Source organism: Spodoptera frugiperda, chromosome 20 (genome assembly GCF_023101765.2).
Source record: "Spodoptera frugiperda isolate SF20-4 chromosome 20, AGI-APGP_CSIRO_Sfru_2.0, whole genome shotgun sequence".
Classification (NCBI taxonomy): domain Eukaryota; kingdom Metazoa; phylum Arthropoda; class Insecta; order Lepidoptera; family Noctuidae; genus Spodoptera; species Spodoptera frugiperda.
Genome location: NC_064231.1, coordinates 1,145,773 through 1,173,578, shown reverse-complemented (window position 1 = coordinate 1,173,578; position 27,806 = coordinate 1,145,773). Strand labels below are relative to the sequence as shown.

General features: G+C 34.0%; 1 protein-coding gene across 5 annotated transcripts in view; it reads right to left on the bottom strand.

The window, feature by feature from the left end:
- Positions 1 to 26,778, bottom strand: part of LOC118261821 (GATA-binding factor C) — a 94,122-nt gene extending 67,344 nt beyond the window's left edge. For 3 of the 5 annotated variants that reach the window (XM_050701434.1, XM_050701436.1, XM_050701438.1), the window contains exons 1-2: positions 20,843 to 20,997; positions 15,542 to 15,950 (exon numbers count right to left, since the gene is read on the bottom strand). In XM_050701434.1, coding sequence (XP_050557391.1) covers positions 15,542 to 15,785 — 244 coding nt within the window. In that variant the 5' untranslated portion in view covers positions 15,786 to 15,950; positions 20,843 to 20,997. Of the gene's footprint in view, positions 1 to 15,541; positions 15,951 to 20,842; positions 20,998 to 26,437 lie in introns of those variants that run through there. The other 2 variants (XM_050701435.1, XM_050701437.1) reach the window with 1 other exon arrangement.
- Positions 26,779 to 27,806: the final 1,028 nt, after the last annotated feature.

Here is a 27,806-nt window from a genome sequence, read left to right as displayed (position 1 = left end):
GAATTTGAATAATGGATTACGTAACTCTATGACACTAGAGCAAGATAAATCAATATAAATATTGAAGCCAATATTACCGTATCATTATACGACTTTTAAGTATTATTTCTTTTTTGTAATTCGACATCAAAAGCTGCGCAAAACGGATGTTTAAGTCAATCGCATTACGGCCAGTTATTGCAATAACCGAGCCCAATCTATCACGAGTTAGAAACCCGAATCCGATTCAACTCGATACCTAACCGACAGATATCGATATGCCAGTAGTGAGACATCGGTACTCTTGAAAGCGTTCACGGATCCGTAAGAAATACGCTGACTGCAATGCAAGCCACATAATATAAAAAGAAAAATACAGAAGTCCAATTGCAATCAAGACCTACGCTGCGCGGCTACGCGCAATACGTATCGTAGACATACCCATCGGCTACGAACGGCGTAGTCGATCGTCTGCTACAACTTGCGTAGTCGATTAGCGTAGTCAATACGCTACGAAGTAGCAGTAGGTAGGCGCCTACGTAAGGCATAGTCGATCAGCTACAATTTGCGTAGTCGTTTAGCGTAGTATAAACGCTACGACTGTGTAGCCAATGTGATCAAAAATAAAGTCGATGTAATAGAAAAATGTGAATATTTTGCAACTAATTTATTTATTAATGTTTAAACATATCTAAATATATCTTAATGGTATTACAACGTGATTTTTAGCGATGTCATATTCAATAAATTGCGATTATTTTAATCCTAATAGTAAAGTTTCACTTAACTATTTCACAATTTAAGCTAAACCTTCTGCATTAAACTTTATTGTCGGTACTTTTAAAAGCGTTCATAGATCCGTAAGCAGGCTGACCGCAGGGCCACCGGCGGCACAGTATGTCACGGTACACACAGCTTCAAATATAAAATGATCAAACGTGCCGTACTGTACTCTCACATACTGACCACTTTCCGCTACGTTTCACTTGACGTACTCACACGAATAACGGCCGAATTCTCAAACACATCTTCATTTTAAACCAGTGTGCTGTGAAGTCAAGAATTCCGATTTAAGTGGGGATTTTGTTTTCGAATTTGTTGCGAAATTAAATATGTTATATTATGTTGAAAGGTTTAATTGTTTTTTTTGAGAATGTGGCGGTAAATTAGATTGTTTTTGTTTTTCGTTTTATATAGTGACGTTTGCTGTTTATAGATACAATCAAAGTATATTATACATAGTACTATAGAACCTGTTTAGACATGTACATATCTACTTATTGGGCGATTACCTCCCTTTTCTTCTAAGAGAATCAAACATAACAATGTGTTTGTGTGTGTGTGTGTTTACACATACACCATATAATATATATGGTAGTTAATAGCTCAGTAAATCCAATAAGATTAACCGAGCCTTTACCCATGAATTATATATGAAGGCACTTAATGACACGGTTAGAACATAAAACGATTTATCATTTGTATGTTCATTACTTTATTTTATATTATGACAATACCTAAGTAGGTAAACATATATTAATACATTAAGAAGACTGGATATTCCTAAGTCTTTATAACCTCTTTGTAATTTTGCGTTGCTATGGAAACGATATATGTTTTGATGTCACTTCGATTTTCGTACTAGAATTTGAATCTCTCCTATGATGATGCAAAACCAACTGTATTTCTTCACACTGAGAACTCAATTTTCACTGCGACCAAAACAGTTCTTATTATCTTTTTAATCTAAAAGATAATTAATTGAATTCCGATGTCGTAATAAAAATTCCCGATTATTACATTTCTTTGTCAAAATGTAAGATTGTTAAACCAAATATAAAAAAATAGGATTTATACAAAAATCAGTGCACTTCACTAAGACAATATAAAAATAATCTGATAATCCACGTCTCAACGAAATCGGTATCTTATCTCAAGTGTTTAAATCCATTGCTATCGAAAACACGTTATGGTTTGCGCAAGAGCACAATATTTGGTAACGATACAATGGTTTTTAATCTTTTAATACAGCCACATATATACTCATATATGTTATATGTTATATATAATATAGAGTGTACTTAATCAGAAATAAAGCTATTTGGATTTACTAATTAGAACGAGGTAATATTTCACTTCTACTCATACTGTAGTCATAGCGTACCATAAAATAAAGGCAGTGCTGTCATTTCTCGGTACATTTTATACGTAGAAATGAGTATAGTATTTGCTAACACTCCTAAACCTTGAATCGTTTTATCTAAGTATCGTTATCTTAAATGACAACAAAAAATACGTGAATAATAATTTTTCATTACCTAATTGACGGACTAAATAGATTCTTAATTTTTATATCCCGTCATCATCCCTATTAAATATAAATACTGTATTATTAATTTCATTAAAATCTAACGAGCTTTGTTTCTTCAATAAACCTAGATGCAGACAGACAATAGTGCATCAAGCATTATTCATTTCCATATACAACTTGTATATAACCTAACTACAATAGGCAAAGCCTTCGTAATATGAGGTCAGCGTTTCCTACTTATAACACTAGCTTTGCCCCTTGATTTCACTTGTACTAGCATAGGATACTTAAACGTAGAACGGACAGACAGTAGAACAAACTTGCTTCAAAATTCGAAATTGACTCAGATTTTACGAACAAACATACTTCATGGATTTTTATTATTGTTTTTTGTTAGTATTTATGTATTTTTTTATATATATAATCTTTGTATTTGTATGCGTATCTTTTGTTGAATTAATGTTTGTTCTTCATTATATCACACTAATTATTATTATACCTAAATGAAATTTGGATGTTTGGCTATTTGTCCGTGAATCACGTCAAACCTTATTGACCTATGAAATTTGGTATAGTAAGGAGCTGAGTTTTTATTCCACGGTAACCGAGGCGAAGCCACTGGCAGAAGTTAGTTAGTACACATACCTATATCTGTATGATATAAGTACTTGTTATATCATTTACAGCATGTACCTTGAACACTACTGAACCGAACCAACAAAAACTGTCACCAATAACAAACAGCCTTCGTTTCAAAGATAACATTGACAGTAACAACCAAAGAAACTCATGCGCATCCCTGATATATGTGTGCGTAAATGTGAACAAATGTACGTAAAAACTGATTAGATTACACATAGTAGTCATGTATTTGAACAAAGTGTCGTGTATATAAGAAAAGAGGGAACATTGAGCATGTGATTCGAAACAGACGTAAATAAACGCAGGTGATCTATCTATAAGTATAGGCAGTCAGTTGATTGTCTTACTATCTGATTTATGTTCGTGACAATGAGTACAATATTATCATTCATACAAACTTTTGATCCGGTTTGCTCTAGTTTAGTGGTTAGTATTGAATTTTTTTTCTCATGAATATTGTGGCAAACTTGTATTTGTTTGTTAACTATAAATCTCAATACACATAGAGAAAAACAAAACAAGGATCAACAATCACGTAAAAAATAAATTAAGTTAGCAACTTGTGTTGTTGGCAACAGTCGTAAAATATGGCGAATAATGACAACACACACTAGGACTAGACACGACGCAAGAACAATATGAGTCGTCATAATCATTTTCATAATTAATAACCGTACACAAGTCACGATGTCTATCGCGGAGCGTGATCTAAGAAGCAACAGCTTCTCTGAATTTTCATCAGCGAACACGAACAAATTGTTTTACAAGCTACGATTTATTGGGTTATAGGAATTGTTGCGAAATTACAAGTTGGCTAACATCGGCCGGGGTCTCTCTGACCCCACAATCTTGACAATGGCCGGGCGAGAGACCGAGTGTTCCTGTAATAATGCCTATAATGACGGCGCCGGCCAGCAGCATGCTTACATAACCGTTCGTGACTTGCGCATTACGGTATCGGGAGAAAAATACGAGTCCACAGCACACAGGCACGCATCTCACGTCGATACACTATCGATATTCCATCGATTATCCGGTAAATAATCTCGTACATGTCACATTGCACAACCACTATGAACAATTTCTTTAAACATTAAAGTTCATCTTTTATTCCTATTCATTAGCTAAGTGTTGCTAACGGACCCCCTAACAATTGCCACAACATTACGGTCGCCAGAGGCGCACTACTGAACATCCACAGTTATTACTATAGTTATCAAGCATCTTTACGAGAACGTCTCGTAGGTAAAAGTTATTTTTAATATTTTATTTAACTTTAATTAAGCTTGAACTTTTCTATTTAAATGGCACAGCAAATAGTGTGTTTCTAAAATAATGACCGAACTATAAATTACTGGGATAGTATTAGAGCCAGCTGTATGTAAAAATAATTTCTAACACGCGATCGGTCTAATACTTTGATCGTGAGCAAGAAAATGTTAAATTGAGTTCTAATTTATTGGTCGGCGCATTAATGAGTCAATACGTTTCTTTGTAGGTTTTTATTTATCATGGTTCGTAGTCCGCCCCTGTGGACGCAGGAACTCGTTCGTAGGTCGTCAACGAGCTATAACTTAATCCTACTAGATAAGTTCGATTGACCTTTCGTATGATTCATGATCACGCCGTGCGGTTTATGATTTTAGTCATCAACACGTACGTATAATTTACTTCAGTCTGTATATCTATTTTTTTAATAATTGCTTTTTTCCCCCTACCCTATGAACACTGCAAGTCATTTCTAATAAATTTCTTTATATGGACTTAGAAAAAAAATACTATTTTACAGAAAAAAATGTCATTAAAGTTTATAGCCTCTCAATTCATTAATAGGGAAATAATTGGATAATGCAAATGCATACAATAATTTTAATGACACGTCACAGCAAACTACAGTTCAGTATAAGTATAAGTACTAACACTATAATGGCAGTGAGTTGAATTGATTAATATTTCTACTGCAATCTGTCAGCACATTTCACGTCAGTTAGTTTAAAATTAATTTGTCTTTAAAACGTGAAAGACACCTCTATTGATCTTTGACTCATAAGGTCAGACAGTTATATTTGCTCCTTTCATAAATTTACTTTCAAGATACCCTTCAAGAGCTTATCACTAGGTTTATACGAGTTCAATTATAAGTTTGCGGCGATTTCATAGAAGTATCGATCATAATGTTAATAAGACCAATGGCCATAAGAGTTATCTATATTATGCTACAAATCGATCAAACAGATAACTTTTAATGCACTCTACTTTTATTTCTGTACTTAGGTACTGTTAGGGTTCATTTCAAATGGATTTTTTATTGATATGCATATGATCAAACCTCTTTATTGAAATGGTTAATGTAGATTATTGTTCTCTAGTATAATTAGTCCATTAAAAACCAATCAGCTAACTTAAATAGACGCAGCAATGAAAGAACTTCGAACGCATTACTATTCTCCGAAACAATTTCGCAACAAAATCGAAAGTTCAAAAGTGACCTGATCAAATTTCATCGTACACTAATTTATTATCATCAACCACGATACACAACATCGGCGTTACATTGCAATCAAATATAATAAATCAATAGAAACATTATTACTTACTTAGTGGACATTTTAATCAATGTTATTCCGATGACAGATCGCTACGATCGGACGTATAGCCAACCTGATCAATATATAGCCTCAACTAGTCACGAATACTGGCCATACTTACTGAACAATATTAATAAGATATATATATAGGGTGATGACGTCACAATCGTTGGAAGTTACCTTAGTACAAGTCTTCATTTGCGTAGATACCTATAGGATTCTATTTTAGAAAGGGCCTTGGTTTTGTAATTAGTGTTTGTGTTTTGTTCTAGCTCAGAACTCTATGCCTGCAATTTCATTGCAGATTGGGTGCTTAATTGTCTACATATCAGACTACAAAGTACCAAGTGTTTTGAAGTCTGACTAGATTCGTTTTAAATATTACAGTACCTATTAAAATATCTAGCATCATCTGGACTAGGCACCAAATATAAAAATGTCTCGCAAAAGACGTCGTAATTAACTCCTCAACAAATTTAAAGACACCATTACCATTTTAGTACTTATAAAAAACATGATAATATAAAAAATCTGGTCTATACAGCAACAAAGTCTGGACAAGTTGCCATAAGCACGTAACAGCACACCTGCGCAGGCGCCCGTTCACTGATGACGGTTATTGCGCGCAAACTGTGCTCCTATTACCAGTGCACACAGACTTGGCGAATTGTTGCCTTGTCAGGCACAGCGGGGTCAATGGTTTGATGACTACAGTGCAACTAAGGTTGTGTTGAGTTAGTTGCAGTGAGCAACTAATGTTGATAAGGGAGATTAGAATACATTTTCTTATACAGTAAGGGGAAATTGACAAAAATATTATATAGTGCACAAGAGCTGTTATTAGGTATGATTTAAGTAAAAGATAAGTAGATGTTCATTAAAATGGAAAAGCCAAAAGTCCGATTTCAGACCAAATCCTACTTAATCAAATCCTTTTTTACAGTTTTTCTTAGGGTGTAAAAGTTTTTCTTAAGTTTAATTATCTATCAACAATTTGCACTAGCTTCTAGAAGTGGCACAGTCGTTAAAAGGGTAGTTTTAAAGCTGACTAGTACGTCAGTCCAGTCCACACTACAACCATTAATTAAAGTAGCCGCTTCAATTAATTAAATTAGAATAAACGCACTCACCATTAATTGTGGATACATATGTAATGAGCTGTAAACGAATGAAAAACATTCGTTTCCTTAAACATAAATAAATACGGTGCTCTTATTCAATTATTGAGCATAACCAATAAGAAATGTAGATTAATTCAATTGCATTCATTGAAATAATTACCTATATTAAACGTTCCATATAAACTAGGTATAGGTATTTACTTTTTACGGAATTATTTAATAAGTGTAGATATGTGTAGAGAATAGGGAGTTAGAATTAGTTTATTTTATTAAACATCTTTGGGTAACCTAAGCATTTGCATTTCTGACAAAGATTAACGACCGTATAATTCAGACGCGTCATTACAATTACCCGAATTTAAATACGAGATTACAAACATTGATTGTTCACTTCTTTTTGTTATTATAAGTAATTAAAATTTTTAACTTATGTAAAAACGCGTAGCGAAACAAAACAGATTGGAATGAACATTCACAAAAACTCGTAAAATGTATTTTAGTAGGTCTGAATACCACTTTGAGCTCATAAATCCAAGGTAGCATCATGATAGTTGTAATCAATGTAGCAACTTTCAGTGGCAGATAAAAATCAGTAAATGAAGCTCGTGTATCCATGCGATCACTATCTTCATTCAAAAGTAACAAAGAAAGACAAATGCCACACTTTCCTTGCACAAAGGAGTGTCCATTCTTTACCGGCGTTGCGGTAATGAGTCTATGTCGCTGGCCCTTGGTAGCCGGTGTAGTACAGAGGGGCATAAATCATGGCGAGTCAGGAAATCATTCATCCTCGGTAATGTGCTGCGAAAATAGGCTTCCACTCGAAACGGCGCCGCGACGCTCACGCCCCGCGCCCTAAATGTTTTATAAAATAAAGTAAAAACGTACGACGTAAATGAAAATATAAATCTAAAATTCTCGAGCAATTTACACTACAGCCGTTTTTTTAACATGAACAACCCACGCCAATGCTCTAATTATTTACTATAAAAACACCTGATCCTCATTCGTAGATAACGATTTTGATTGCAATAAAAGAAAATAACAAGAAGAACAATAGCGCATTGAGTGGAGTAATTAAATAGAAATACTATATTACTTTAGAAGGTAAAGTTTAATGAAAGGCTACCAATTGATTACTATTTATACTCGGTCGTGAACCTGATACACTTGTAATTCTCTTCGCCCAAAACAAAAATAAAGTTGAGCGGACACAGCTAACTGTGTTCGCGACGATGGAGAGCAGAACGGCCCAACTCCCGAGGTAACCGCTTTGTACTTTATTTATATTCCTTATCTCATCATTGTAACTAACGATCCTCTTATCTTTTATTGTTAGATACACTGTCTATAAAACAAAGTATATATAAATCGTGAATTAATAATTAAGTCTCAGTTTATTGTAGTCGCTCTGTTAACAAGTTATTTTGTTGTGGCACGATCGCCATTAGTCGGACATTCGAGCCCAATCAATTAAAAAGAGTACAAGCCACAGTTCGTTGGCCGTTCCCACGACATTTTTGTCATAACTTCTGCTTAAATTTTGTGCTGTAACCATTCCTAGGGACGTCCGTAACCGCATATCGATGTATGACAAATAGTGACAAAACCACCGACTCATCTACCCTAGTTAGTGCTTCGACGGTATCTAATAATTACGCCGAGCAATTCTCGACCTTATCTACTTGATATAAGAGAGTGATAAGCTAGAAGTGTATCGTTGCGAGGAGAAAAATAAACTTGGCATTTGTGTACACGAATTCATGTGGCTGAGCCGCATGCCTGCGCCTGCGCTGCCTTCATCCATCAAGCTCGGCGCGCATCACCTTCAGCGTGGCAATCGACCGGAAACATACCCTGCCAGCCTCTGACTTGGACAGACCACGTAATTAAACAGCTTTTCTACCTAATGCGAAGGCTTGCCATTAAATACCAAGTCCAAAGAGAGACGCTTATCTACTTTAATAATAGTTTTTCTTTGTACTATAATGAACATTGTACCTATAAAGTTTAGTGCAGCATGTTCACTTTTTGCCACATGCCCGGTGTAAATCTACTTGATTGATAACGAGACTATGACATTTAGATATTAACGTATAGAAGTTGGCGCTATCATAAATTTTATGTTCAAGAGCATTTATGATATTCACTTTATAGGTAGTATAAAAAACAAAGCTTAAAACAACGTTATACATAAAAAAACTAATTACTTTTAATTTCAAACGACAGATATCATTTTCATCAGCGGGTACATTTTTTGTCGGCTTCAGAAAAACGCTTCCTAACATGTCCCATACGCGATTATTATTCATTATCATGCGAACGACATGGAAAATAGTATTCCGTCCTTTTTTGTTACATGTTACCGTGTATTGCTATCCTTGTCGGGGCCGGTCGCCAGAATTTAATATCAAATATCAATATTTGGATGCAATCAATCAAAGTTAATCACGCGAAAGATATAAAAGCAAAATGAATACATTAAGTTCTTTAGAGAACGGCGTCGGGTGCATTCGAGCGAGCTCTACCGGCATTATTTTTTATCCGAGGCCTAATAATGACCGATTAGGAAAAAAAATACGCTGGGAACACATTGGCCATTGTATTAAATACATTGTCATGACGTAAGCACATTTAAATATTAATTAGCTTAGATTAGAATGGTAAGCTAGAGGTAATCAAATGGCTCCAGTGGTTCTCAAACCGACTCGTCTCCTTTATATGTAAATTACTTCGTATATATATACAGTCTAAGCTTATGTTTATTGGCTGGTTAGACTTTTTGTACATTGACCTGTTAATTTATTGCTGTTGTACCTACCTATTTAAAGTGTTGTATTTATATACATTTGTTACGTACGTACACGTTTAATGAAGTTAGTTAAAAATAGACTAAGTTTAATAAAATTTAATAAAAAGAGGTATGTAATATTCGTAGCAATTGGCGGTCCATTGTCTCTACCTAACCCCATGGGAGACATAATTTTAATAAAATAAATGACCAACACATGTATAATCATAAGGTGTATATGCTTTTAACAAAATATTAGTACCAAAAATGAAACAAAAACCCGAACAAGCATAATTGTTCCTCTGCCAATTTCGCCAGCACATTACAAAAGTCCGCGGACTGCACTATTAGTTTCCGTAACAACGAAGCTTAAATAAAGCGGGCATTAAGAACTAAAGTTCTAGACAAAGAACAAATGTGTGGTAATTTAAAAACTTAAGTAATTAGGTCAACTGGTCCCGCGTTCGATCGATGTTGTGGAAGCACGCCAAAGTTTTAACTACGGCAAACGTCAATAAAACGGTGTTTTCTAGTTGTTTGCCGGCCGGAGCGCTGCCAATCGATATTTGTGAGCGTTGCCGCTAGATTGCCGTATTTGTTTCTTGTTTAATACTTTTGTTTAAGTTTTGTGCTAATGTTACTCGTTTAGGGTTGTCGAGTGGGTGGAATTTGATTAGAAATTAGTTTGAATTTTCTAGTGACTGAGAAAGGATTTGTTGATGCATTGGTAGATGAAATGCTTACAGCTTTAGTATTTGATAATTTCGTAGGTATTGTATAAGTTAAAGTTTAATACCAAAGCCTCGTCTCCTTTAGGAACATTTGTCAAGCGACATGTGTCCCCAGAGACATCAGGCGATGTCGGGCGACGTCGGATCTCGACGTAAGATTATAAACTATGGAGTTCTAATGTAGATATTTTTTAAAGGAACAAATACTTTTTACACATTGGAAGCTACTTATAGCTGCACTAACCGCCAACCATGTTGCAATTTGAATTTCGAACCAAATTCTTTAAAAAAAATCTTTCATATTAGACTACATTGTTTCCAGCCAGTATTCTATTTAAGTTTCGAACACCTGTATCAGTCTGTAACACTGTTTACCACAGGTGCTTAATCTTCTTTTTGCACTATAAATTCCCCTATGGCACATGACTATCTTAATTGTTTGCGCCAATAAACGCTGTTATTGTCTTTTAAGCACCATTAAGTTATTAAGTATGCATAGTAGGAAAAAAGGCCATATAACTTCTACACTTGACTAAAGATTATTTCAGTGTTAAGTACCCTTTTGAAGCAGGTTTTGTGAACGTTTAGTTTTTCTTGTTTTTAATAAAATTGATGTTAGAAAAACTCTTGTTAGCTTTTATGTAAAATAATAGACTATTTGATGTTTGTAATGTTCTAATGTAATATCAATTGTGTTGCATGTCCGCACATGCATTTGAATGCCTACCAAAATGCTACTACTGGTCTTTAATCTCGTTACAATATACTTAATCTTTGTTTATATACCGCATTGGAACTCTCTGGGTGAAAAATCGTCCAGAGAACTTATTTTCATAAGATATGTCTATAGTTATTGCCAAACACTGTTATATTCAATGGCTATCATTCCTTCGCAATCAAAAACAGTAAGGCGGTGATATTTAGACACGTGCACACATAAGCATGTTTGTACATATGTAGAATTTACTAATTGTCTTCCAGCCAGTACATAAGTAGATTGCGCCACGCTTCTTAATTCAAACGTAACTCAAAATGGCTGCCGTTAAATGTATTGTGACGGCTAATAATATAAGTGGCCAGTAACAGACAGTTTGACTTAATTAATGGTGATATGCGTCTGCGCAGGGTGCTTGGACTTTCGATTTTTATTTATCTTCACATCAGAACTGTACTTAGAGATATTTTTGTTTAAATTCAGCGATGCATTTCAAACAAAGGCAGCTAAGAAAAACATTATTTTGCAAGGTTATTATACCTACCTATAAGAATTTACCTAACAAACAGTTAATTTTTGTATACAAGATTCATAATTAAAGTAATTTGGGTTTAATAATTAAATTAGGTTGAGATTTAATTCAAATTAAAATGAATATTACAAAAATGGCGGTCATATATATTTTTAATCGTAAAATTATATCAAGAAATAAATCTTATTATCACAAGTATACCTATGGTGTGTCTATTCTATGTCGGCTATGTCCACTAACTGATGGCTATTCCATTCTACGCCTATCACAGTCGACTATCCGACGCGTTCCTATTGTGTGGCAGCCCTAGATGTAGAAAGTACAATCAATAACAAAAGTTTTTTCGCAAAACATCTTTTTTATTACTTAATTGCCTGATGAATATTTTATCAATCGGATTTTTATAGAAATAGGTTCTACATAACATTTTATGTCTTAGTTTCTAAATGTAAATTTATTAAAAAATAACAAATGCTCACAAGCCGAAATCGATTCTATAGACTTTCTACGAGGTTTTTTAAGAGCGATTAAGTCTCAAAAACATGGTGATCAAAAAACATTTAGGTATATAAAATTAAAATGTCTTCTTGATCTTGCACGTAACATTCCAACGAGCGAAGAAAGTTGTACCTACTACGAAAATAGTTTCCAGGACATGGTCTGCATAGTTTAGCCATCAAGGCTAATAGCATAATAGGTAAACAAACCTTAGGTGTGAAAATGAATGCAAAAAAGTGCTAATATAGACGCCTGTGTGGTTCTCAAGTCCGCGCCGTTGTTTTTTCTAGCAAATATTTAATTCATGCGGCTTAACTATGCATGTCGCCATCCATGGGTCTGGTTGCAAAGTACAGGGGGAAAATAATTAAACGTTGATGGCAACATTATTTTGTGGCATGATTACGGGGAACGTAGCAGTGTGCGTCTGGGAGGAGATGTCGCGGCGTGCGCGGGCGCAGGCCCCACCCCCGCGCCGCTAATTGCGCCAATCTGCGGGGCGAGCCGCACGCACACACGCGCGACGCACGCACACACCGGCCACGCGGTGACAAACGCTGCATTCGCCAAATGTATGTACGTTACTAGTGTATGTAAATGAAAATGTAGTGAGGAGCACGAGGAAACAACAGCAGTCATTATACGGGAGCACTGCGCAGCTCACACAAAGGTATACCCATCATTTTAGTGGGAATTGTTCGTGTTTTATTTTTATGCCGGAGACATTCAATTATTTTTAATTATAGCAGGTCTCGCACAATTACTTGCTGCAAGGGTTTACACTGCGTACATGTAGAATGAGCTTCAATGAAAAATGATACATGTGGACAAGTCGAAATTGCAAAAAGAATGTTTAATCAATTAAAAGGTGGGGTAGGTAGATGTTGAGGGGGCCGGTCTGACGACAGACAGGCGGCCGGGGCTGACGCACTCGTTACTACGTTCATTTATTTAACCAACAGAACGCGGTAATTGAAAAAATCTCATTTTCTCCCGTCTAGTGATGTAAACTTGTGTTAAAGGAATAATAAAAAACAAATGAACGTCTGGCGGTCGGTCCTGCCGGCATCGGCGTGCGGCCGGCTACTTGTTTGCTCATGTTTTACTATAGGTAACGTTTTCACTCAACCACATTATCCAGCGAAGCGAAACTGTAAGTGTTAGGACTTACTACAGGGGATTTTATGGGATTCATTTACATACCCCAGTTCATGGACTTTTTAAAAGAAACAGACCGAGTACCGACGTCCTCGTTTATTCACGGAGCCATGATTACAACAGGTCACTTCAGTAGTAATTTCAATCCACTTATCTTACATATGGAGTATGGAGTTACGTAAGTGCACACAAGCCAATAATTTAAAACAACGTATCATAACAATTACTGTTTTTTCATTGAAATAGTACATTTAAAATTAGACTCTATGTAGTCAAGATAAGGCTACGTTTCGATTATCGTCGTAGAGATTACGAGTGGTCCGATGTTTGTCATTGTTCAATAGGTGTGAAATTGGCGATGAGTCGATACAGAACGGTGGATTGAATAATGTGCTCGTTTTGTTTGTCTGTTTGTGTTCTTGTCTTTCCTACTGTTTCTATACTACCCGGGCCACTGGCAAAGAAAAACTTCGTTGAGATAAAAACCAAATTTAATTGGTGCCTAATTTTACCTACCGAAAAATTTTGAGAAAATTCGGTACGTTTAACATACAATGCACAATAATAACTTTACAATTTATTTCGTAATAAAAATATTTAAACAGTTTCTTAAGAAAATTAAGTTCAAGCAGCCGTAAATATTTGTATGTTAAATAGGTATTTCGGCAAACACAGGACGTCTAAAGCCATTTAATTTACAAACTAAAATACTCAGAATCGGACATTTTATATTTTTTATGTGTCGTCAGTCAACAAATCAAATGTAATATAAACCGGCCGGCCGGCCGTTAAGTAGGCATCGCGCAATAGGTGTAACATTTCAGAAGTTAGACCGAATAAAAACAACAATAAAAGTGAAACTCTCTCAGTGGAATAAATAATTTCCACTATGTCATCAATCGCTTCACTAAACCATAAATTGGGAGTGCGCGTCAAACACGCGGCCGTATCGCGTTACAGCGACACACCCGTCACCATGGCAACCGAGCTGTCATTAAAAAAACGTTTCATTAGCTCACCACCACGTCCCAACGAATTCCACAACAAATTAACATAAATTGTTTTCGTCAACTCCAGATATTCTGGCTCTAAGATACTTAATGTTCATAAACACTTTTATATAGATGCAAGACACGTTTGTGCAGTTTAATTCGTAAATAAAATAACTATAATAATGCGAGATATGCCGGTGACGCGAGAAGCATAAACTCGGTAATAAAGTTAGTGACCAAGTGAATACGATCCGAGTTGTCATCGTACTAACTTTATATCCGCCCCAACACGGTTAAATACGCTTTTTATAACTCCAGAAACCAAGCACCCATTCTACAAAGAGAAACATTTCAAAACCGACTATTTATTTGCATGTAAAATATAAAAGAAGAAACCTGTGTTACTTTAATACGAGAGATAACAAAAGTGAGCAGCGACATACTGTTAATATTTTACAATTTACTTTATCTGTCGGCGGATATCAATGTTTCACATAATTTTAAATGTAAGTAACCTAATCGAGAGCCGGTGTGTGTCGACGGACGAATTTACCAGATTCAGATGTAATCAGAGCGACAAGAAGCCGCATCGGAGCTCGACACTAACACGATAACAGAGTGGGTTTACAAACAGGACTGTGGCCGGGCGGCGGGTGGCCGGGCCCAGCCCGCGTCCAGCCTGCGACACACATAAACTAACACACATAACTGCTGTGAACGCGACGAAATCAATTCCCAGTTCCGATTCCGAGAAGTGACACAGTTTCTTAAGTGTCGCATCACTACCGACGGACCGCTAAATAAATTCTAATCGTCCCCATATCGTCCACATGCCAATCTAGTCCCTAACACCACGCTATAGGTGACCTTTTGTACCATCCAGCCGAGTAGTTACAATATAAAGAAGAGCCACCTGTCCCCACGAAAATCTTTATAGCCGCCATAAAATTTAAACCTCAAAAGAAAAAACAAAAAGTATGGATTCATTTTTTTCTTTTACGAGCGGGGCCCATTTTAGTTCGTGTTTACCTAAGCTGTCACCTTACAGAATGGCGATTTTGACTGGTTGGGTCCGTTGAATTAATTGTGGAGTTTTGGAGAGATATCGTCTGATGTGCGATAACGTCCGATGGACGAGCTGCCTACTGTCGGTGGGAGCAATTTGCTTAATTCTGACAGTTTCGGTCGCGGAATTAGAGGTCCGCTTAACGTGCTTAATTGTTACGACGTCCAGTTCTGAGAGCCAATGTTCGTAAATTGTATGTAATGCGAGTGATTTAGAGATTAGGCGGTGCTATCAATTAAACAGTTACTGTGAACCTGGCCCCGACAGCCATCTAGATGGCTGACTCGCCATTCTACGTAGTGCGAATTGGAATTACATCAGAGTTGCTACCGACCTGATTGTACAGTGAAGTGTAACTTTAATCTGCCGACTATGACTTAAATGATGACTGATGATATAGATTATAAATGAACTTACCGTGCGAGCCGACAGCGGCGGAGTAGGGGGCGTGCATTTGTTGATGGTAGTAGCGGGCGCGGCTGTGATGGCCGCCTTCCAGCGGGGAGTGGAAGAAGCCGTCGCCATTGGCGTCGGCGTTGACGTCGCCGGCGGCGGGGCTGCCGTTGACGCGGCCCTCGTACCACCGCTGCTGCAGCGCGCTCGCCCCCGACCCCGCGCCCTCTCCACTCATGTCCATGGCCGATCCGACCTCACACACCATGCATCGCTTTTATACACACGCACTAAAAGTCCACTCCCCTATCAACATTCCTAAAGTCAGCTTGGTGTATGATGAACCCGAACTAGAGTGTGGTCGGGTTCAGTCTTTGCATTTGTATGCCTCAACTTGACGCAGCGGTTGACGACCAGTTCATATTGCACGTATCTGTGGAAGATAGAAGTATGTTTAGAATGCGATAAATGTAATAATTGTGTGAAATAAAAGAGAAAAACAATATAAAACTGAAATGACTGAAGCGTTCAAATCTGGGAAAACCAATTAGGCAGCATGTTACGAACACACGGATGTCATGAGGGAATTTTTTGACATCAAAGAAACACTAACGATAAATCCGGCCTGGTGTTTTGTCAAAAAATAGACAATCAATTAAGATAGTAGTGGTGTGCTATCAAATACGTCTGCGATACCGATACGCTCCCAATTTGATTAACTGATAAGGTGCGAACAACACTCGAACCGCCACGATAAGCGATGACCGGGTATTAAGCGTTGTTATGGCCAACCGAACTGTGATTTTTATTACTACTAAAACCTGCTCATCGATATCTTTATCTGCTTTTGGCACGTTTACCTAACACTCCTGTAGTCCACCACCTTGCATTAGCCAATGTAAACACGAGAGTGTTTGTAAATATTCAAGAAATTGTCAACAATTTGTATGCAGTATCATTAATTCATTTATTTACAAGATTATAAATCAATATGCAGTGTTGAAATAAAAAGATCAATTAATTTTCTATTCATAGTATAATTACAAGGTTTTCTGTTAGGATAGGTTAGGATTTAGGACTATTAACTGAATATATGCAATATGCATAATACATATTATAATCATTATGTTATTAGTGGTAAATCTATGCTGTTTAAATTAACTTTATTCTACCCAATAAATTGAATTATTTATTTTATGGGTTTAAAACACATTGACAAATACCAATTCAAACCTATCTATCCTCATCACAAACTCTCATTTCGCATCTGACATTTCACAAGCTCATAAAGTATGGAAATTGTTGACATTTAATTCTATTCAAACAAATATGATACTTGATAAGCTGCCGCACCCGTAGTATCACATTAGAGTTTCATACTTTGAATGTTAATAATTGAATAACTTTATGGGCATTTTGAATACTAGGAATAGAAAATAGGTTTAATGTCATAGTGTTCCTATGTAAGCTTAAATAAAATGTTTAAATGAGCCTAGATTTTATTAAAATAGCATAATTTTTAGCTGTCAACAATGTATAACAATTGTCCGCCTACATACTATTTCAATGATTCATTACAAAATTTAATTCAATTTATTGTCACTATATGCAAATATGTATTATATTGTGTATTACAAATGATAAAGTACCTAGAAATAGTAATACTCTTTAACTAACTGTTCAAGAAGTGTTAAAACCTTAAAAAGCCTTATATTTGAGCATAGTCTATAATACTTTTCTGCTGTCCTGGCCGCCGGCATTATACAGACCTCATCAAAAAAAATTTATATAATAATTTTGTCGTGTAAATGCCTTCTTTTGTAGCTTATTTACAAAAATAAATTTATAGTTTCATATAAAATGTATTATTAGCAGCTTAAAGTGTTTGTAAGCACTTGCTTATTACCTGCGTGTGTTAATTTTTTCTGTACCTAATTAGGCTCATACATGCTAGGTACCTAACTGACTAGATCTAATGTACAAAATAATGAAGCCTTCTAAATACTGTAGCTCAAAAATTACAAAAACGTTACAAGTTTAAAAAAAAAGTTGTATATTTTTTTATAAAAGTCTGCTTGCCAAGTTAGTTACTTTTATTCTATAATAAATTATTTTAATTAAATTAACTACGCTTGCTCTAATTAAAATTTTCACTTTTTTATTTTAGTTATAAAATAAAATATGTTTTTATTAGATACTGATCAATTGAATAAATTGATAGATAAAGCATATTGCTAAAGCAATGTGTTTCTTCTGTTTTTCTACTTTTTAATGTTCGCATTCAACGTGAAATACTCTATTTCTGTATTCAACAATTATATATTATATATAACATAAAACTATTGTTGTAATTCCTACATACTAGTTAAGTAAGTACAATTATGTTCGAAGTATTCAAAATACATAACAAACCTTTACCTACACCTTAAACATTTGGATACTTAGGGAAGTGCCTTTTTCAAATTAAACAAGAAACCATTACTTACATTTTTATTACGATTTCAGTATATAAACATTTCATGAGCTTTTCCTGGTTGAATTACGGATAAAGTTAGCCCTTAATGTGGTTCAAAGTTTTTTGCCTTAAGACTTTGACTGCCAATAAAAATCTGTTGAAGGCATATCCCTAGCGCCGGTCACTTTTGCCCCCCATGGAATTTAATGTATTAAAAAGTAAAATTAATTTTCAACCTACCTAGACGTTCCGTATAACATTATATATTCTAACTTCTTTCATATGTAATAGTTTCTAAACAGAAATCGACTAACAAATCTAATCTTTTATTTTAAACATTTTATAATAACTCAAGGCTTTACTTTCAACAAGGACTTATATACGTTCTTGATACTTAGGTAAAGAAAAATCGTTTGTGAGCAATCAATTATCATTGTGATAAGGAACGTCACGATAGTAATCGATTTCTATTATCATCAAACATATAGAATTATTTCATTAAAAGCAAATTCGAACACTTAGCTTCACTTATCAAACTTATTATTTGATAAAATTATTTTATATATTTTTACCTAATTTCCTACCTCGTAGAGACTGATTAAAATCTAATTGTTAGATAGAAAAAGACATTTAATTTATTTAGTACTTAGATGTCTGCAAAAAAGTAGTAGATTATCTATACATATTATTATACATTACATTAGATTGATATTCATTACATTCTTTAAATAAGTAATAAATAAGTGTGAGAGAGCCATGCTTCGGCACGAATGGGTCGGCTCGACCGGAGTGATACCACGGCCTCACAGAAAACCGACGTGAAACAACGCGTTGTGTTTCGTTGTGTGAGTGAGGTTACCGGAGGCCCAATTATCCCCCTTCCTAATCCCCAATTCCCCAACAACCTTTAAATTCCTAACCCCCAAAAGGCCGGCAACGCACTTGTAACGCCTCTGGTGTTTCAGTTTCCAGAAATATAGTAATTTACTTGAACCTATCTAACCTATCTAATTATTTGTATAAAAATAATATTGTTGATTGCTCATTTCTTCATAGTTACAAATCTAAACTAGAGACGGACGAACCAGTCGCTTCAGACATAATATATAATCATAATTTAAAGGACATATAATATAAAATTCCAATGACAGACAAAATAAATTCAGTTAAACAAAAAAGGGTATTTGGCTGATAAAATGAGTAAAAGTCAAATGGTTCTACTCAGATGCTGTCTCGAAGATAAGAATGAGGTACTACTTGTTTTTGCTTCTCATGTATAAAAACATAGCATTGCTATGCTATGTATAGAATATTTCCATTATAAAAAGACCTGGCATTATGTAAAGTTCTTTTAGGATTAGAGGTCTACTTTGAATGGTTATATAGTAACGTTTAGTGCACTTTTTTCTACATTACAAGGATGTACTAAACTTACCTACTGAAGAATTTTTAAAATTGTTTTTATTAATGCAACCTGTTATTAGTTAAAATATTTATATTTGCATAATGATTTTAAACAAGCAACGTAAAATAATATTAATTATTTTCTAATTATATTTAGGTAAACTATGATGCGGTAAGTCTTGATTTTTCAGTTTAACAAACCACACTAGAATTTTATCGTCTGCCGCCTAAAAAGCTGGTTAAACTCTTGTAACGACACAATGAGTTTTAAAAAAAACTATTTAAAGTATACTTAACATTATTCGGGTAAGTATTAATTTTATTTTATTTAAGTACGTATAATATTATCTGACAATGTAAAATAAAAAAAATATGTATAAACATGCGTCTACAATTTAAAAACTTACGTCTACCATAAAAAACGACTTTACTTATTTTTACACAATTAATTTTGGAAACAATTACATTTGCAACTACTTTATCTATACTCATTTATTATTCTTTGAGTGTAAAGCAGTTATTTAATTTCTTATAGCTAATTTGTCAAAGTCATAATTATTTGTTTCAAATATTTCTTAGCCCTTCACAAGTTTCAATAAGGCTGTGGTAGAGAACTAAAAAAACTTTATACTACATGTATAAGCAGGAAAACTCATGGAAAAATAAAGCCTTAAAATCATTAACGAGTGAAGAAAAATTTAAGCAAGATTCCAAATAGTGTCAGAAAATAACTTAGATTCTAAATTCTTCCTATTCATAGATCGGCAGTGGACTCGGCCCATGTATGGGAGTTTTAATAAGACCTGTGTTATGTGGCTATATTTTACAACTATGTATGTATAGGTAGGTATGTCTTTTCCGCCAAGGAAACTAGTATCTAATCCTAAATTAAATTAATTCATTACTAAATGTAAACTCAAAAGAAATTTATGATTTCCTATATATCCTCCAACTTTTTCTTAATCCACTAATAAAATTTAATACCCGCATTTTAGTGCTAAAAGTATCAAATTACGGTTTAGAAAATCAACACGAAATCCGCTTTAATTTATTGGCGATAGCGTGTTAGGAAAATTATTTTCTATGTTTTTTTTTCTTCTAGTAAATAAAATTGCCATTTATTTATAATTAAATAAATTAGCGAGCCTATAATATGTGTAGAATGTTTTGTATCTTTTCTAAGTATTCAAATGGGCCGACTTTTATGTCTTTAACATACATACATACATATCTCGCCTTTAAAATATGTTAAACATAAAAACTAAAACGGTCAACACGATCTTTTTAAATACCTTCAGTTTTACGACCTTGTAAAATAAATATAGTACATAAGTATTAGGTACTTATATGGGCAAACGGATATCTATTTCAAAACGATTGCCTTTATTAATACACGATCCAAAAATGTACTTGACATTCACATATACAAATAATAAATCAAATGTTTAAGTAGCCAAATCTCTTACTTGATAAGATGAAAATCTCCAGCGAGTCTTGATAATTTCCAAAGAATATAAGTACACAAGATATAGGTGGTATATAAGTAATGATCTATCACAACCGACGAGACCGCTATCTGAGCATCGACTGAAAAATGGATTTGCCGATAAAAAAAAGAAATCTCACGTTTTTATCGCAAATTACGTCGATTTTATGTGATTTCCTCGTAATATCAGGTGATAAGGGAACTTATCGGGCGGCACCATTGCTCTGTAATCACTATTTTTCACTAATTCAACGATTTTAAACTTTTATCAATATAATATAACGATTTGATTTAACGAACGCTAATTATGTTTTTTTTTATTTATAATTATCTTAAAATTGTAAGTGCCAATTAGTAAATTCGCATGTCAAGTCGACTTAATCTGGGTGAAGTGATTTAAGTATTCAGTAGATATCTTAATTACAAGCCTGTTATACTGTGCCGAAATACATAAAAAAAAATATTATTCGTTGGTATATTAGTAGAACCAAGAGGACTTATGAATAATACGATTAGACCAACTTAACATTTCTCAACAGTCCTGTTGAACACGCCCAAAGAAATGATCGTTAATACAAACATAAATTCACACCCAATACTGTTGAATCATTATTCATACAGACATCATAATAGTAATAGATTATCATAATTTGATATTTGACAATATTTTTCACAAATCATAAGTCTCGATAGGCAGCAGACATACAGAACGCCTGCTGTGAAATTGCCTCTCATACATTTATATATTGATATTTATCAAAAAATATTAACGGACTCATTTTTAACTATGTAGACAGTAAATACCTGTGAATAACACTTTTTATTACAAGAATTTTGTACTTATATTAATATATTGTAATTAAGTAGTTTAAGCCTAAAATAGTATGGATATTAATTAAATATATCGGATGGCGCTGTTCTCGTTTTATTCTCGTAGCCCTGCATAAACTGGTCCCACAATTGATCCGGCAAACGCAAGTGATCGATGCGCCCGCGCAAGTTACTTATCTATACGATACGTAGGCCTATCGCGGTTGGGATCGAAGCGATCGCGAGCGGTAGCACATTCGAGTTATAAATCATCGCTGATTGCCTATAACTCGGTACCAATGATAAACATTGTGATTTTACACCCGTCCAACGGTTTAAATTATAACTTCATGAATATTATTAGGGTCCAGTGCGGTTGATGCTGAAAATTCAATTATATTTCGTGGTTAATAAAGTTTCAATTTGGTATAATTAGAGTGAAGTTTGGAGTGAAATGAGTACGTTTTGTGATTGTATTTTGTTCACAGACCCAATTGGTGTACACAAGGATTTAACACAGCATTATCTTTAAAAATGAAAATAAAATATCCATTATCCCTCAACATAATAATACAAAATACTTTTATTTTATTTCCCTGTCCCTCTATGACTTGAAACTAGTAGAGCTTTTCTCACTATATTACCGCGAATAAACCATAGTTTTAAGTTAATACTTAATACATCTAAAAAACGATACCTTTTTGTAGGTAGATCTCTTTATTTTCATCATAGCTCCCGCTCTTAAACAAATATCAAAAAACAATCATCAGTTTAATAACTGGAAATAAACTAACCCATTTACTGAACATAACATACTTTAAAATGAACCATTAATAGCTATCTAAGTACTGTTTACAACAAGAATAACAACAAAAGTCTTCTGAAAACTGGAAAGAACCCAGAACTATATTCAATTATTACTTGACCATTTTGGAATTAGCAATCATATTAACATGAAACATAGTTGCAGTGTGTGCCGTAGTATAGTGAAAATAAAAAGTAAACATCACTAACATTAAAGTTCCATAGTATTTTCAATAAATGTCTAAAATACTGCTACGGCTCTAAGTAAGTACTTTTGATACTTAGGTTAGTATTATCATAAAAATATCATCAAGTGGAGAGTTATCGGTAAAGTCCATTTAATATACTGATTCCGTTTTTAAAAAAGCTACATAAATATTATTCATAGATTTTTTCAAATCATTATACCTTCTTTGTTCCAGTTTAGCTATTGCACTTTTGAAAGTAGTTATATGGACTAAAAGGTACAAATTTTAATCATCACTGTATCTTTGTTTAGTAAGATTTAATCGGTATTAACTTATCAGATTTTTAAGTAACTACAACACAACACATAACAACTATAACAAATAAATACAATTAAAAAGGTTCAACGTCCTCTAAAGGACAAAACATCAAAAACGAAGGACAAGTCATTAAAAACCCAAAATAAAATACAAAACCACTGCAAAATTCCATTCAAACTATCAAAAACTAAACACACAGATGCCAATCAATTTGAAGATAAACAAATTAATTTAATAGTCATCATCTGAACTTGTACAAGCGTTTACACACTCCTATCAGTCTTATTAAGATTAGGCGAAGGTCCAATTAAGATAATTGATTCCCCTATGGACCTCCCGGCCGAGGTCCGTGGCCTAAAACTTAAAAAGAAAAAACCAGTATTATCTCCAAGCGTTATCGACTCGCTTCGATACTAAATCGATCAAGACTTTTACTATAAAACATTTAGAGTAAACCTTTTTATTTATAGATTATTATGATAGAAGATTTCGATGAAAACCACACTGTTGAAATCTCCTGCCCACGTGCGTTTTGTCGCTTTAGGCTCAGATGTAAGATACTGATCTTTTTAGCACTCATTAAAAATGTTGTTTGTAGTTTTAAACGTTGTTTGCTTTAGGCCCAGTTTGTTGCTATTAAAACATTCCTTCTGAACCACTAAAATTTACATATTTACAAATTGTTTTTTTAGTTATATTTTGTAAATGAATTTGATCAAACATTCGGCCTCAATATACAGCCTTTAATACCCAAAATTGTCTAATTCTCTTTAGTTCTACGGCACAAAAGATGAAAACCTGTTAAAAAGGTCTGGCCTGCTTACAAAACTAACCAACAATCATTTTAAAACAAACAAAACGGTTGTACATTAACCGGGACATGTCAACGGATTTAATAGCTTCATACAAAGGCGTTGATATAAAAAGGTTCTATCAAGTAAACACACTATAAATAGTGTTGGAAGTCCGTCCCAAACGATAGACAAGAAATTGTAAGCTGTCGCATTTGAAGGACTGTGTATTAAGTCGACCTGCTTTGTAAACTAAATCGTCAAAATTACAGGTACCGCACCTATAATTTGTACACAATACGACAGTCCGTGTACCTTTAATTTACAGCCGAAACCACAATTTATAGACCCAACAAATTGTGAATAAAACCAAACTGTACAACAGTCAAATCGATTACCTGCGCTCGATCACACAGATTGATCGATGCGTTTTTAAAACAACCACATCGAATAATTTATTGATCAGACAAAATTTTCATTGAAAACTTAATAATCGAATGTCGATAGGTGTTTGAATCGATTAGCTGAACAATTTGTAGATGATTGTGCTAATTGAATGACTAATAAATAGCTGTATCGATTAAGTCTGTCAATCGATGAGAAGTGTTTGCATGTTTACACCTTGTCGACATAAAATACATAATTTGATGTTTGATTTCAACACTAGCTTTATTATATTTGTAAATTACTTTACATAATTTTACCTTTAACTTTGTTGAAAAATTGCTTTACTAATAGCTAAGGTTTTCTGTCGTAGCATGAATGTTTTAAATCTAAAGAAAACGCATATTTCATAAAGCAAATGTTTCACCATATTTATGTCGCCTAATATATTTAAATATTATAATTTATCATCACATTTGTAATTCAAAATCAAAAACCTTGTTAACATGTAACACAATCCGCGAATATCAATAAAATGTATTTACTTGTATAACATATATTCATAGATAATGATCTACAGCCTTAATACATCTATCTACTTGGAAAATCTAGGCTTTATTTGGTACAACATCAAATGCTAATGGATACATCGGCAATTTTTTTTTTGTCAAACATCAGGGTGCCGAATAATATTCATGAATGGAAAATTCATTCGTTACTTGTCTTCTATATTTGAAATTAATCTCATAAATAATTTAAATAAAGTTTATTTCGTAATTTATAGCTCAAATAAGCAGGATATAACACTACATACAGACATTAGCGGAAACGCTTACTTCATACACACTCACACACACAAAATGTGACGGCTTATCGGCAGCTAATCGATTTGCGTTTGCGCATCTCGGAGCGCATTCAAATTTCGATCGCGAACTGTCATGGCGGCTCGATTGGCCGAAAACAGCCGAACAACCGATATGAAAACGAAGCGAAGTGGCATTGACATTGATTGGTTGTTCAGTCTTCAAACAAAGGGTACATAGATTCAGTCCAGGTACGCTCAGGCATATAAATATTTTTAAATTCAAATTATATTGCACACACACGCCATGATGTCAATTTAAATCCGTTTAGTTTGCATGTGATGTCATATCTAGGAATGTGACTTATATCTGTAGGTATTTGATGAACTATACCTCTTTTTGATTTATTAAAATGACAATATAAATAGAATAAGATGTTATATAAATAATGGATGAATGGCTAGGCGAATGATGGTTGAATAGATAGTTGAATTACACAGAAAGTTATATTCAAACTAAATAAGATACCTATAAGTGTAAATTTGAATATAAAATATAATATTATTCCCATTATAAGTCAAAAAGTATTTTGCAGTAACTTAATGGCAACTAAACATAAGGTTTTTCTGTTTAAAGATTAAATACTAGATATCTAATCTTCCCCATAAAGATGTTGTAAAAAGATAAAAATAAAAAGTCACCTTATATTTAAAGATAATTAATACATTTTTGTGAAATAAAACATGATTCATGAAATTGATTCCAGTAACACAATTATAGGAAACCCGTTTATGTCTTTTATTAGAGCAAAACGAAATTTTAAATGAAACATTTTATACCTTAAAATAAGTCATTTTAAATGTAAATCGAACATAAATACTGCATTTGATTTGACATAATTTGTCTGATTTTAAATAATTTGTCATCATACTGATAAGAATCGTGTAGGTACATTTGTGATAAACGAATGAATAATAAATTGTCCAATAAATTTTTTTGATAATATTTTTTCTTGTAAAACATTTTTTATGTTGCATTTATTGTTTTTTTATGTAGCAAATCGTTGTTTCATATTTGCACTGTTGTCCGTCGGAAAGAGAGTCCGCGGTTATTTGTTGTGTGATAAACAACAGTTTTGTTTAAAGTTTTAAGATAGTTGTGATGATTAAATGGTGGACTAGAGTCAACTATAAATGTATGAGAAGTAAATTGTTCCATTTTATAGCATTTTTGTTTACAGTTATTTTGCAAAAACTGTATCAATGTTTTGCATCAAAACACAGGAGTCAGGCTACTGTTTTTTCACACCACTACCTTCCAGTATATGTTTTCAATTGTGTTACTGTTTGTTAATAAATAAAAACACTCGATATTCACCGAGAAAATATGAAAACATTTGCTCTATATTTCCATACACAAGAAATTGTTGGTCTACATTGTTTATAACGAAAGTAAAATGATAAAAATGATTAAATACCTCAAATGTCCTTATCAGGTGCTTATCACAATATAGTTCACTATCACTATGTATCACTGTAAATACTGTGCAGATGCAAAAACACACTGAAATCATGAGCTCCATTCCGTTTGCGTGTTCATTTTCATTGGAAAATTGGAAAAATTCTTTATATCACAGGTCACAGAATTTACTATAGAAATAGATTTATACAGAATAGAGAAGTTTTAGTAGATCGCGTATTATATTGTTTTAGGATTACAAAAACAGTCCATATTAAGAGCGCAAGCGCAAGTGCGTCGTGGAGGCGTGCGACACGTGATGCGGCGTCGATGGGACGCAACCCGACACTAAACCAGTCGTGAGACTTTTTGTTGTGAACGCGCGCAATCGGCCGCCCTCGGCTGTGCTCGGCCCGTCCGACCGCTGTTCGGCTGCCGCGCGACTTTCATTGGCTTGTTCTGAACCCAGGCGGTGGGTGTGGGCGGGGCTAAAGCCAATGGGAGTGTTCTCTTTTTAAAATTTTCTTTTTTCTCTTTTTGGGCGGTAGTGTGGTGGTGTGCGTTAGTCGAGGCGCGCGCGCCGCGGGTAATGGATGGCTTGCCGCGGTTCGCTTGTACTCTGTTATGCCGGATGGCCGACGGACTAAAAAGATTAATTACCCAAAATTAGTGGTATTTTCAGAGAAACGACACCCCTTTAAACAATAGCGGTCACGTTATTTATTTATTAGAATCTATGACTAAGCCTTATTTGTGAGTTTGTTGATAAAAACATTCACTGTATATATTTTTAATTACTTCAGTTGCTAGACTGTAAATAAACGAAATCGTTTGACCACTATCTATATTTTGTACTTTTATTTAAACAATAAAATACAACAGATTCAGTATTTTTTCCTGAAGTATGTATTTAGGAATTGGCGCCCAGACTATGGTTGCGTTTTATTGATGGGTTCTGTTCATTGATAACCAATTTTTTTAGTTAAATAATAAAATATGGTAATTATAAGTATTGTACTCACGCTATAATAAAAACTTAATCTTAGTTTGAAGATTAGGTCTTAGTTGTTAACGATGGAGATTTGTAACTTAACGACTAGTAACTTTAAAAGAAGATAAAAATATGTACATACCTGACTAGATATATATATATTATATGAATAGGAAATATAGGTAAAGAGGCATTTTAGTATCTAGATACCTATCATTTTTCATTTTAAAATTCAATATTAAATGTAAATAAATTTACTGTAATAAAAACAAAAACATTAGGAGTCTTTCTACTTTATAAGTTAACTATAAGATCTGCTTGTCTTAATTAAGTCCTATATGTTCTAAAAGCATTAAACAATTCCTTAAAGGCTTATATTTTGTACTAGGTTATAATC